General features: G+C 41.5%; 1 protein-coding gene across 2 annotated transcripts in view; it reads right to left on the bottom strand.

Annotated features, from left to right (window-relative positions):
- Etv6 (ETS variant transcription factor 6) overlaps positions 1 to 12,410 on the bottom strand; it is a 130,310-nt gene that overhangs the window by 34,279 nt on the left and 83,621 nt on the right. For both annotated transcript variants that reach the window (XM_015498269.2, XM_048787195.1), the window contains exon 3: positions 2,779 to 2,913. In XM_015498269.2, the coding sequence (XP_015353755.2) occupies positions 2,779 to 2,913 (135 nt within the window). The remainder of the gene's footprint in view (positions 1 to 2,778; positions 2,914 to 12,410) is intronic.

Raw genomic sequence — 12,410 nt, 5'->3', positions numbered from 1 at the left:
CGGAAATTTGAAATACTTGTGGTCCTAAGCATTTTGGATAAGGCATATTCAACTTTGTGTGTGTGTGTGTGTTTTCAGAGCCAAGTCAATAGTAACATAAAGAGTCTTGGGTTAATATGCTTTTGCATGTATCCCTAATTATGTAAAATAAATCATTGAGGAAGTAATATTGGATGTGTCTAATTTCCCATTGCAGACTCTTTTTCAGGACCAGGTCTTTCTATATGCTAACATATGCTCACATCAATCATTTATTACCCTTCACAATTAAATACAACACTGTAGATTCTCAAGACAATTCACACTGAGCTGGATGTTTTTCTTTTCGGAGAAGAAGGGAAAGAGGCTGGCGGTGGTTGGAGGTGGGGCACATGTACTGCCTCTTTCACCACTGTACTTGGTCTGTCTGACATTAAGTGGTGGTGGGGGATGGCCTCTTCACATCACCTCTGTGCCTTGGACAGCTCTTCTCATTTGATACCACCTCACAGAGACCTATGCTTCTACCTTGCTGTGTCCATCTGTACACCACATCTAAATAGACAAAGGGGCAGGGCATATGCTCTCAGATCCTGCTTCCTGTCTGTCAGCCTTAAGGACAGGTCTCTGAGAATGCATTAGGTATTTTAAGGTTGGTTCTGAAGCCGAGCCAACTGGTCTGCAGGGTAATGAAACCTTTGACCTTGGCCTCATTAGCTCCATTCTCTTACCTACTGAGCTCACCACTGAAATAACACTTGAGAGCACAGCTCATTACTACCTATGCACTGACATATCTGTATTTACTTGGTTTGAGAGTAGTTCTCGGAGTAAGACAGCTTTCTCTATTGATGAGCTCTGGCAAATGAGAACAACAAACATACCTACTTATCAGTCAAATCAGGCCAAGGAGAAAGGAGGAAAATTTATGATAAGGTGCATCCACATGCCTCCAATCATATTTGGGAATAAAATGGGGACAGAAATTCCAAATGGGATTTTTTTTTTTTTAAATAATAAGAAAAGCGAGGGACGCCCATCACACTCTGTATCTGAAGGGGCAGACTAGGTAATGTAATTCTTGACAGTGTCAAGCTTCAGTAAACCCACCTCCTCTTTTCTAGAGTGACTGTTGGCTATTATGCAGTCCGGAAATGAACACAGCAAGAAGAGCAAAAAGAACATTAAAAACTGAATTGGGGGAGGGAGAAGCTGCTAAATTTAGCAGAGGTAAGGCCCGGGGAAGAAACAATGAGAGAAAGATGCAGGGACTGTGCCAGAAATGCTCGTTTATTATTCTCCATCATGGAAGTGAGGGGACTTGCTGTGAGATGCTGGCACAAGGAGGCCACGTGAGCCACCTGGACTCAGGCTCTCTTTGGTGAAGTGTTAAGAAAACACAAAACTTACAAAAATATTAGCCCTGCCCTTGGAGATGATCAATCAATTTAAGAAAATTCCCCAAGGGGAGTTAAGGCCCTGGAAATCTGGTCCTAAGGAAAGCACAGTGAAAAAGCACCACTGTACATTTAGGAGTGTTGCATGGTCTACCTGGCAGGAGAATATAGACACAGTGGTCCTCAGAGGTGAAACTCAGCTCTTCTGTGGAATCAGGCTGAAAGCAGCGCTTTTATACCAAATTCCTGTACCTGAACACCTGCTATCAAACTACGTCCAGGACCACAGTTCCCCCAGTGCCTTCCCATTGTCCATCAGTGCTTTTATGATTCCTGTGAATCACAACAGGAGCAGCAGCTGGGACATCAGCAAGAAGCCCTGGCACTGAGCACAGGCCAATAAACCCCCCTAAGCTTGATGAAGAAGCCCCAACCCAACACTGAGTCCACATGGTCTGGGTTTTTTCTTTCCTGTTTCATTACCTATTGTTCAAAAATCTTGATCATTTTCCCCAAGACTTTCCTTACTAGCCTGGAAATCCCAGTGCTCCACTCTCTGGTTCCAGTTTCACCTCCTTGGATAAGCTTTGCAAAGGCAAGATGTTGATCACTATTGTAGAGGGTGGTGGCTTGCAGGGGTCTATGTATTTAATTTGGTCTATTTGGAATACATATGTAGGTGCGTGTACATGTATTTTTTTGTGTGTGTGTGTGTCTGTGTGTGTGTATCTGCGTGTATACTATTTAAATGTGGTTAACAGGTGGACACAACAAGGTAGGAGCATAGGTCTCTGTGAGGTAGTATCAAATGAGTTGTCCAAGGCACAGAGGTGATGTGAAGAGGCCGTCCCTCACCATTTCACATTTATATACACACATATATATGTATATATATTTGAAAATTTTCATAATAAAAAGGTGGGGTGGGCACAGCACCCGCATTATCTAACTGCTGCATTTCAAGGTCTAGCCCCACTCTTAGTCATTTACTCTGCCTGGAATGTTCTCCACTTCATCATTGCTTATTTAGAACCCTGTTGGACCTTCAAGGAATCCTCCAGAGAGTCCTTCTTTATGAAGCTGACTTTGCTTCCTGTACTTGGACATAACCTCCCCTTCTATTCTATGTCTCTATGGTGTCTACTGTTATAATTGGACTTTTATTCTCATGTGTACATTTGTCTCATGGCTTCAATTAGATTGTGAGCCTCAGAGAGTCAACTCCATCACATCTTATTTATCTAGGCATTTCCCCCAGTGCCTTCCACATTGTAGGCACTCAATAAATATTTGTTGACTGAAAAATGACTTTGCATGAATAAGAACAGCTAATAAAGTTAACAATTAAACCCCAGGGTTTTGTCTAAACCTCAGGTAAGGAAAGAGCAGCCTTGTCCAGTACCTTCTTCGTGGTTCTGATGCAGTAGGACCTCTGGCTGAGTGTGGATAGAGTTTCCAGGGTGGAAGAATGGTGAGAAAAGAATCCGAGGTTTCCTCTGCTTCAGGATATGCTGAAGGAGTTCATAGAGCACATCACCTGGGAAGAAAAGAAATGGGAGAGAGACGGCATACTTATTCCACTGCTGCTGACTGGGCTGAAGCTACGTGCCTGGCACTTCGGTACGGACATGCGGTAAAAATAATGGGCATGCCAAGTGTCCTCGTGGAGCTCACAGGGACAGGACACAGCCCTTGAAACTCAAGACATCAGAACCATGTGATTTTTTAAAAATTAAACATTTTTGATTATGAAAGCAATATATAAGAATAGTTTTAAAAAATGTGCAAAACCAGAAAGGAAACAAAACCACCTAGATTTCCATTACGAAGTCAGAGAAGCCCTGGTAATGATGTCTACCGTTATGTAGTGAGGATCTGGTTTTAGTAGTTAGAAACCACTTTTTCCCCTCTACCTTAGGTTTTGAGGATGTTCCCACATTACTGAATTGCTTTAGGAGCTGGCTAATGATAGCCTATTGGAGTAACATCCCAGACATTAGGGGGAATTTAAATTTTCCCAACTTAATTCCTATTATTTTTGTGAAAATATCCTCTTTTACATATCTCTTTGTTTGTACTTCAGATTATTCAAAGAATTACAAAGTCATTATGTATGAACATATTTTATGTTCCAATGACAACTCAGATTCTTTACAGAAACCTTCCCAACAGAGACAAATATGCCTTTCTAACTGACTCCAACCCTGGGCAGGAAGAGAATAAAAATGAACAAAATTCACAAGTCCGGTCAGAGGTGCTAACTATTGACGATGCTCTATAAGGAACTGGCACAGTCTGGGATGCTTCCCTCCTTTAAAAATACATATAGGCATTATGCCAAGGTTCTACAAGCTCTAGAGAATCATCTTAAGATGTCAGCCGCTGGCAGAAGATGGTGGGGGCTGGTTTGAGCGGAGGCCCCTCTGTTCTGATATAGTTGGTATTTGAAGTGTCCACTGAATAGTTAATTAGCAAAGTAACTGTCATGGTCTGGTCTACCCCTTTGGCTTAAATCCAAGTTCAAAATGCAGGTGGGTGCTTCAAAACCTTATAAGGATGGGTGATTAATCTTTAAAATGCTGTTCCCCCCTACGCCCTTCCCTACACAGAGATATGCAGTCAACAATTGTACCAAACAATGGGCCTTTGTTTCTAATTTTAGCCATTTTTTAACAGATACTTTAATTAACAACTTTAACTGCATATTCTGGGCTATAGATATTGCTATATTATTTTTTTCCTCCAAATTTAGCATGTATCTGAATTCCATATTAATTTCTTTCTTTCTGCAAATCTCCACTCCACTGTTTGTACCATATGAAGTTCCATGGCTACCTGATCCCAAGAAATTCCTGGGAGAACCTTTTGACCTTGTTTTTAAAAACTTTGTTCTTTCCTCCACCCTTGAATTTTGGTTGTTAATAGTGTAACTTACTGCCACTACTTACTATTTGGATTAAGAAAAGGCTTCAAAGAGATGAAGATGCCCCGTCTCTTGGGTGTTTCATTAAAAGGAAACAGGCAGGAAAATGCAAAGGTATTCTGACCACACTTTTGGAAATGTCATGGATGAGGGAGGACCTGGCACACGTGGCCATGTTTGAGAGCTGGGAAGGGCTTTGGCACTCATGGACTCCAAATCTAGTAGTCATGGTGATGGCTCTGATGAGATGGGGATGCGCAGCCCAAAATACAGTCCTATTTTAATGATTCGTATTTTAATCTCATATAAAAATAAGTCCCTAATCAACACTTGGGTGGTTTTTTTTTTTTTTTGGTTTAGTGTAATGTCTTCCTGAACTTTTCCTAATTTACATGGCCTCACACTTGCTGGGTTTGATCCTGTGGGTTTGATCAATGTTTTATTTCAGTAGTTGCAAACAGAAAATGAAAACATTAAAAAATGTGTTCCTGATGATTACTATTACTAAAAAAAAATGGTCTGTAATTAGTGTATCCATTTTGGAAGGGGAGGCCAGGAAATATAAATTTAGTGTCTGTGAGGGTGTTGGAGGCTGTTCTTGCAGCAAGGCAGCTGAGGTGCAGTGAGGGGCACAGACTGCGGAGGCAGCCGCCTGGGCATCAGGTCACCTTGAGCAAGTCCCAGGGCTTCTCTGCAGAATGAAATTGTAGCACCTATCTCAGATGCTGGCTGTGAGGGTTACATGAGGGAAATGTCTAGAAGTACCTGGAGCAGGGTTAATGTATATTTACCCTCAGGTCTTCCTTGGAGGCTGGCTCCGGGTTGGAGAAGCTCCCTGGTGGGGACCAGAACAGGGGCTGGAGGGGAGGAAGTCACTCTCCTCCTGTTCATAAAGGAAGTGAGGCAAGAGAACAGAATGGTTTGGTCTATGCTCTGAAGCTTAGCTGACTGATACTTCTTTAGGCAAGTCTCTTAACCTTTCCAATCCTCAGTTTCCTCATCTAGAAAATGGTAATCAGCATCCACTCTGCAGGATTTTTGGCAGGGTTCCATGGAGTGACATAGTCAATAACAATAAGCTCAATGCAGCATCAGGCAAAAAGTAAGCGCTCCTAGCTATGGCTGTCACCACCACCATCACTCACTCTACATTATTGTTATTAATATTCGTATTCAAGGGGCTTAGATCAGCTTTGTAGACCCCTAAAGATGTCTCACATGGAAAACATTAGAGGAGGATCTGGGTCATGGCTGTGGGCTCCCAGGACCCCGCAGCCTGCTTTGCAGGGTCATGCCCACAGTGACACTGACATGTGCTCTGCCTCACACTCTCCCAGGCCTGCTGGCTGGTTGGCTTTGGACTCTCATCCTGGAGCTAGCCAAGAATGCCAGACAGTGAAGCTTCTCCCTGAACATGTAGGAGAAAGCAGGAGGAGGTTGAGCCAAGCAGGACTCTTGCCAGTTTCATACCTAAACTGTGAGCCTATTTTGACTACTGCTAAGATAACAGTCATAAATGCCATCTATTGGGGGTGGCTATCAAGTGAGCATGGACCCAAGTCCCAGGTGGTTGGCCAGAAAAAAATTTAATTTTAAGACTCTAGAGTGTGACCATGACTAGACCAATCCATTCAAAGACACCTTTTCTCAGTAATCAGGATCTTGGTCAGGGAATGTGACTGGATTAGCATAAACATATCACTACCATGGGGGTGTGGGGCAGATGAGCTGTGTAAGAACCATGCGTGTGACTGGTGGTGTGTACCTGTAATGACATGGCATCTTAGGCCTAGAGAGGATTTTAGTGGTTTCTTACATTGACTCAAACTTCTGTTTGGTATGAGTCCCCAGTTACTCTTCCCCTGCCAAGAAGTAGCCTTGGACGAGTATGTCCTGTGATGGGCAGCTGGCCATGGCATAAGCAAACCATATTTGGATGGCTATAGTTGGTAGAAAATTCTGTTGAGTTGGAATCTGGCCATCCCTGTACCTAAGTTCTTAGTCTTGGCTTCTGGAGAACACAAATCATGTGTTTTATCTATAACAGGTTTCTAAATGAAGATGCCCTTCCAACTTTCTCCTGTCCACTGCCCCTTAGCTCTTCCAACACCCAGCCTGTTCTACCAATACACTCTTCAAATCCTCATATACACAGGAGGTCACATCTAAGAAGTATATGAACAAAAAGGCTCTCTGGTATATAGAAGATAATTTTTAAAAGTTATATTCACTAGCCTACTGAAAACAAAGAGCATGAGCCATAGTCTTATATATCTAACTTAGCAAATGACCACTGGCTTAAAGTCAAGTGGCATTTAAAAAAATTCTTTGTGCCTTTGGTTCTTGTAAAATCTTCTCCATCATCCCAGAAAAGATGTAACTATACTAACTAATGCTTTATTGCACTAAGCAATGGAATCCAGGGCTGTAGGTCAAAGGACAATAGCTTTTTATTTGTCCCTCCAAATATCTTTGTGCATACATACATAGTTCATGTACTCATGTGACATGTAGAGGGGGATTTGTCATGAAGTTAGCAAGTTTCGGGGCACTTCACTTGCATAAATCTCTGCAAAGGGTCCTAGACGTATTTGTATCCCCCAAATTATAAGCTTCAGGTCCTAAAATATAGATATTCTTGTGGGTGCCCGCACAAATAGACATAATACACATACCATGTTGACATGTGTATCTTGACGTGACAAGCCAGGATGTACTTTGAGAATCCTAGACTCTATTATTTTATTGAAATTTGTTTCAAATGGATAGTAGATAAAGTGAACAATACCACAATAAGTTGTCTTATCAACCTTACCACTGTCTGGATACCAAGAACGTACAGATGCTACTGAGAAGGGGGTGTTAAAATTCATTTAAGTTATTTTTACTTTTAGAGGAAAATACTGGGGCTCTGAAGTGAGGTAGTCCCAAGTTTGAGTCCTGGTTCCTCTGTTGTCAGTTGCATGCCCTTAGGCAAGTTATATTCCTCTTTGAACCTCAGCTGAAGGCTTAGTTCAGTATTTTGTGTAAAACGAGAACAATGCCATGGACTTGGCAGGGCTGTTATGGGAACCAAATTAGATGACATGTACAAAGCACAGGTACCTAACATGATGGATGCTCAGTAGATGGTATCCCTTGGAAGTATAATTGTTAACAGACAAATCTCAAATACTCCCTTTGCTTCAGTGTTTTTGTATTGAAAGCACATGCATAAGTTTCACAGTCATTTTCATATGAATGGCATTTTTTTTGGTCCCAGTTGACTAAATGCCGATTCATATAGGCATTTCTAGTTACAGTCATCACTTTCCATGGTTCCCCTCATTCACAGTCATCTCATCAAATCTCTTCTTTGGGTTTTTTCTTTTAGTTTTTAAGCAGTTGCAAGCCCCCCTCCTCTCTTTTTGTCCTCATCCCCTCCAGGTCTTGCTCTCTTTCTCTTGCCCCTCCGTAGTCAAACTTCCTGGACAGGCTACCAACTGTTGCTCTCTCCACTTACTTCTATTCTGGTTTCCCCTTTAACCCTTCCTCCAAAAGGGTCCTCCTGAAATTATCCCTCTGCTATCAAAGTGGTTGGTCCTGGGGAACTGCCTGGCTTCTCTGCAACCTTCATCACCAGGAATCACCACCTCCTTTTTAAAACATTCTTAGGCTACACAGAGTCCTACTGCTGGCTTTCTTCCCTCACCTCTGCTCTTCTTCCATCTCCAATTCTTCACTATTAAGGTTCCCCGGGGCTCTCACTGACCTTTTTTCTTGGCCAATCTTGTCTGTTCCCATGGCTTCAACCAGCCTATGCTAAATTTGCTCCTGCAGGCATGTCTTCTGAATTACAGGACCACATTCATTTAACTCTGGGTACTTCCCCTTGGATGTCACACAGGCTCCACACAGTTCATGTGCCAGACATAAAAATCTTTACAAACCTGAGGGAGTTCCCTAGTTCCGTAAATGCTCCATTAGTTCATCAGGCCAGAAACCTGGGAGTAATTCTTCTTCTTTTTTTTTTTTTTTAATATTTATTGTTTAGTTTTCCGCGGACACAACATCTTTGTTTGTATGTGGTGCTGAGGATCGAACCCGGGCCGCACGCATGCTAGGCGAGCGCGCTACCACTTGAGCCACATCCCCAGCCCCTGGGAGTAATTCTTAACTCTTCTCTCCCTTTCATCTAACATCCAGTCATCAATACCTATAGACAGCCTTCTAAATATTCCTGGAGTCACTCTTTTCTCTCTGTTGGAGTACTTTAGTTCAAGTCACTGTCATTGTTCCTCCTGTTTAAACAGACTGGCCCACCTCCACCTCTGTACCTTGCCATGCCACTCCTCGGCTTAAAATCTTGTAACACTTTGCAAGCCCTGCGCGATCTACTGAAGAAATAATGAGTGACTAGGTGAATGGTAGTAAAGTTGCAGTGTATTCCATTCTGTTTACCCTCCCTGAGTTTGCTTGGCTGGTCCTACACTGGGGGTGGCTGGGGAATTTCCAGTTTTACTGTTATAAATAGAATTGCTAAGGGCATCATTTTATTTTTGCCCACTTCTGGATGATTTCCTTGGGATATTTTCTTAGACACAGAATTATCAGTGAAAGGGTATGATTAATTTTAAAGTTCTCATTATCACTGCTTGTTCTCAGAAGGCTTGGGCCAATGTTCAGCGTCATCTGCAATGCTTCCGAGAGCCTCCTCCTTGCGGTTCCACAACTTTTAATTTCTCAGTTTTAGTAGGTTTAAAGAAGAATCTTTCAACATTGCTAAAAATTTGCATTTTCAGGTGATGATCTATTATGTATATAAACTCCTAGGAAGAATATTTGAAGTAACACATTCTTAAATTTGCAAACAGTTCTCCCTTCTCTTTCATTTTTATTCAGAGAGTTTTGGTTTCCTTCTGACCAATTCTTAAAAGAGGCATGCCTGGTGTGGGAGGGATATTTTTCAGATGTGTCAGAAAATTCTCTCTGCTGGGTCTTTCCTGCCTATGATGGGCTCAGGATGAAGTCCCCTGTATCTCATCACAAATTCAACAGAAAGAACACCCATGCAGTCACAGGCCGAGGGGGATCCCATAGGTGGCCAAAACATGACCATTCCTGTAATGGAACTGCTTGGCTTTTCGACTCTGCTTGATCCTAGTTTCTAAGCATTCCATTCAACACATTTTTGTAGGTTAATTGAATTACAAACTTTTTATTCAATATGGAATGCCTTCTGTGAACATAAAAATAAGCTAGTTTTTTTACTTAGGAACAAATATTTGAAATTTAGCTTTAGAGGTATGTCTTTGACACAGGGATCCTGATGAGAAGAAGGGGGAGGGCAGTTAGAAAACAAATATAATAAGAAAATTACCTTGAGCCGGATATAGAATATAAGGTAAGATAAATAATGAGCTATTGAGAAAACAGAAATATTGTGAAATAATTATGTGCTTTATTAAAGGAAGTGCCGAATGGTCTTTTTTATCTGGTCTCAAGACATCACTATGTAACAGAAGGATCAGTTACTGTCACCATTTCACAAGTGGGACAAGTGAAGGACTAACAAATTAAATGACTTTCCCATAAGTGACTTCTCTAAGCATTTCTCTGATGTGTCATGCTTTTTTTTTTTTTTTTTTGCTGTTTGTTCAAAGACACAGTATGAGAAGGAAGAGCTGACTCTGGGTGTCTTCACTCAAGGAGCAAGGAGCACTTGGGCAGCTCCCACATTTCTGGGCGATAATTCCCCTTCTGTGATCTGGATCCATGGATTCTCTGACTTAATTCTAAAGCAGCCTGAAGACACAGCCATTTAATTCAGCAAACTACTTGTCACTGCTTAACAGAAATTTAGGCAAATTGGTCCAAGGAACTATCTGTACATGACTAGTATTTTCAGATTAACTTTGAAATGGGATTTTACTATATTTATGAATACAAGCAAAACATATTTCCAAAGACAAAGGTTCTGGTGGATTGACAAGGGTAGAAATAATTTGCAGAATCACCCTCTGGAATACTAAAAGACTGTGAATTTTAGTACACTAAAATTCCCAATGTGTTTTGGAATCTCCAATAAATTTTTAAATTGAATTGAAGGAATTTTGAAAATATGGTTCTCTCCCCCCCTTTTGTTTTAGCACTGAATGAGGGTACAACATGAATTAAATTGATACTAACTTAGGGTTTTTGTTCTCATAAAATAAAGGGTGTATAAATCCATTCCACCTGAATGCCCTGCAATGGATAACTCCAAATAAGAGTAAATATGAATGATATCTTGTCTGTTCCCTCTCACTAGTGTATTTTCTCAGAGTCCAAAAGCAGTCCTATAACCAAATATCTCTCTGAGTTCAAATCGCCCCACAACCATTTAATTGTGGTAACTACCTAGTAACCCAGGGAAAAATTATTCTGTTTGGGCGACGCTTTCATAAAATTAGGATCCTTTCACACTTATTCTTTAACTTTGCAAGTGTCATAAGCTTGTTATCTTGTTATACCTTCTGGTCGGGAGACTATTCCAAAAAAAAAAAAAAAGACCCCATTTGTCTTCAACTGTGATACTCTCTGTTTAGAGACCATCTAGCTATTTAAAGCACAGCCCAAGTGCTCCTTGCTTTATTGTAGGGGTGGGAAAGGACGACTCTCCTCCTAACATGAATAAGTATGATTTGATGATTTGTTAAGCTAACCAAAGAATACAGCACACAGCATTTGGAGAAGCTTTTGTATTTGAGCTTAAGGTAAATTCATATTTCAGGCAATTATAATGTATGGAGTCAGCTCTCTTCTCTACAGTGTAGATGAATTAGGAGAGCCCAGCTTTGGGAAAGACCAGGTGTGGAAAACATGGCTGGGTGGAAGATATGGTCCTCTTTTTATGTAATGGGGCCACCAGGTACTTTGGTTTTATTCCAATAGTGAGAAGAAACTCCCAACTCTGCTTAAGTAGCAAAAAACATTCAAAGATAGGAAAAAAAAAAAAAACCCAACAACTGTGTAAAGTCTACATTTTACAAGTTGGTTGGGTGGAGGGAGACTGCCTGTAGGGTGGGGTGGTCCTACTGTTCACTAAAGCTTCACACTGTTTCAGTGTTGAAGTTGGGCCAAACTGTTAGTGGTTGAAGGGAGCTTAGGACATACATGGTGAAAACCTCATTTTACAGATGAAGAAACTAAAGTAAGTGATGTGATTTGTGACAAGCCAGGTGGAGAAGCCACTAAACTGCTAACGCAGAAAGCCCACATCAGAAGAAACAATGGCAAATGTTCCTTCTGAGAAAGAAAAAAAAGATTTTCTATCCAAACCATGTCTCTGCCTGAGGAGAACACTTGTGCCCACATCATACCTCATCTGGCTAGCCGGGGTTGCTGGTCACTTCACAAGATGGCTCTTTTATGTGTGTCTTTGTTCTGTCCTTCAGAGCCTGGGATGATACTCCTCTGTAATCTGATAAGCTTTCTTGCAGCCCTTACTAGCAGGTGTCACTTTGCAATTCTGCCCATGGTTTTCTGGCTGATACTATAATTATATTAGCCACAATATAAATAAATTCACCTGTATCCCAGCTCACAACAATCCACCTACTGGGGACAATACTCCTATCTATTATCCCCAGCTCTGGCTTTGTTCTTCGTTCACAGGACACATCTTCTTTACTCTTTTCTGCCTGCTCCCAAATGAACTCTTTCCACAACTTCCAAATCAGCTCCCCACCATAGCTGACCATGTTGTGTCTGAAGCACTACTGGTTGCTGCGTCTCACCAATCCCAGTCTGGACTTCACTGTCTTGCATTAAATTTATAGCAACAGCACTTTCTCTAGCTTTCCTCCTTGTAGTGACCATGACCCAGTAGATCTACCCTCTGCACTGATGGTAAGTGTCTGTCCTAAAGGAAGACCTCCAATCAGGTCATTCTCTTGACCAAAACTTTCCAGAGGTCACCCATCATCTGCAGAATGAGATCCAATCTTCTTCACCTGGGCTTTTAAGGCGCATTCAAGCTGGATCATCATTCCACTAGAGTGCCAACTGGATGCCATAACCTGTGCTAGGTAGTGCAGAACAAAACCCCTGTCCACACTGAACTTTTCTATTCTAGGAGATGGATATGGGGT

This window comes from Marmota marmota, unplaced genomic scaffold (assembly GCF_001458135.2).
Source record: "Marmota marmota marmota unplaced genomic scaffold, marMar, whole genome shotgun sequence".
Lineage (NCBI taxonomy): Eukaryota > Metazoa > Chordata > Mammalia > Rodentia > Sciuridae > Marmota > Marmota marmota.
The sequence above is the reverse complement of the archived record's forward strand: the minus strand, read 5'-3'. Positions and strand labels throughout refer to the sequence as shown.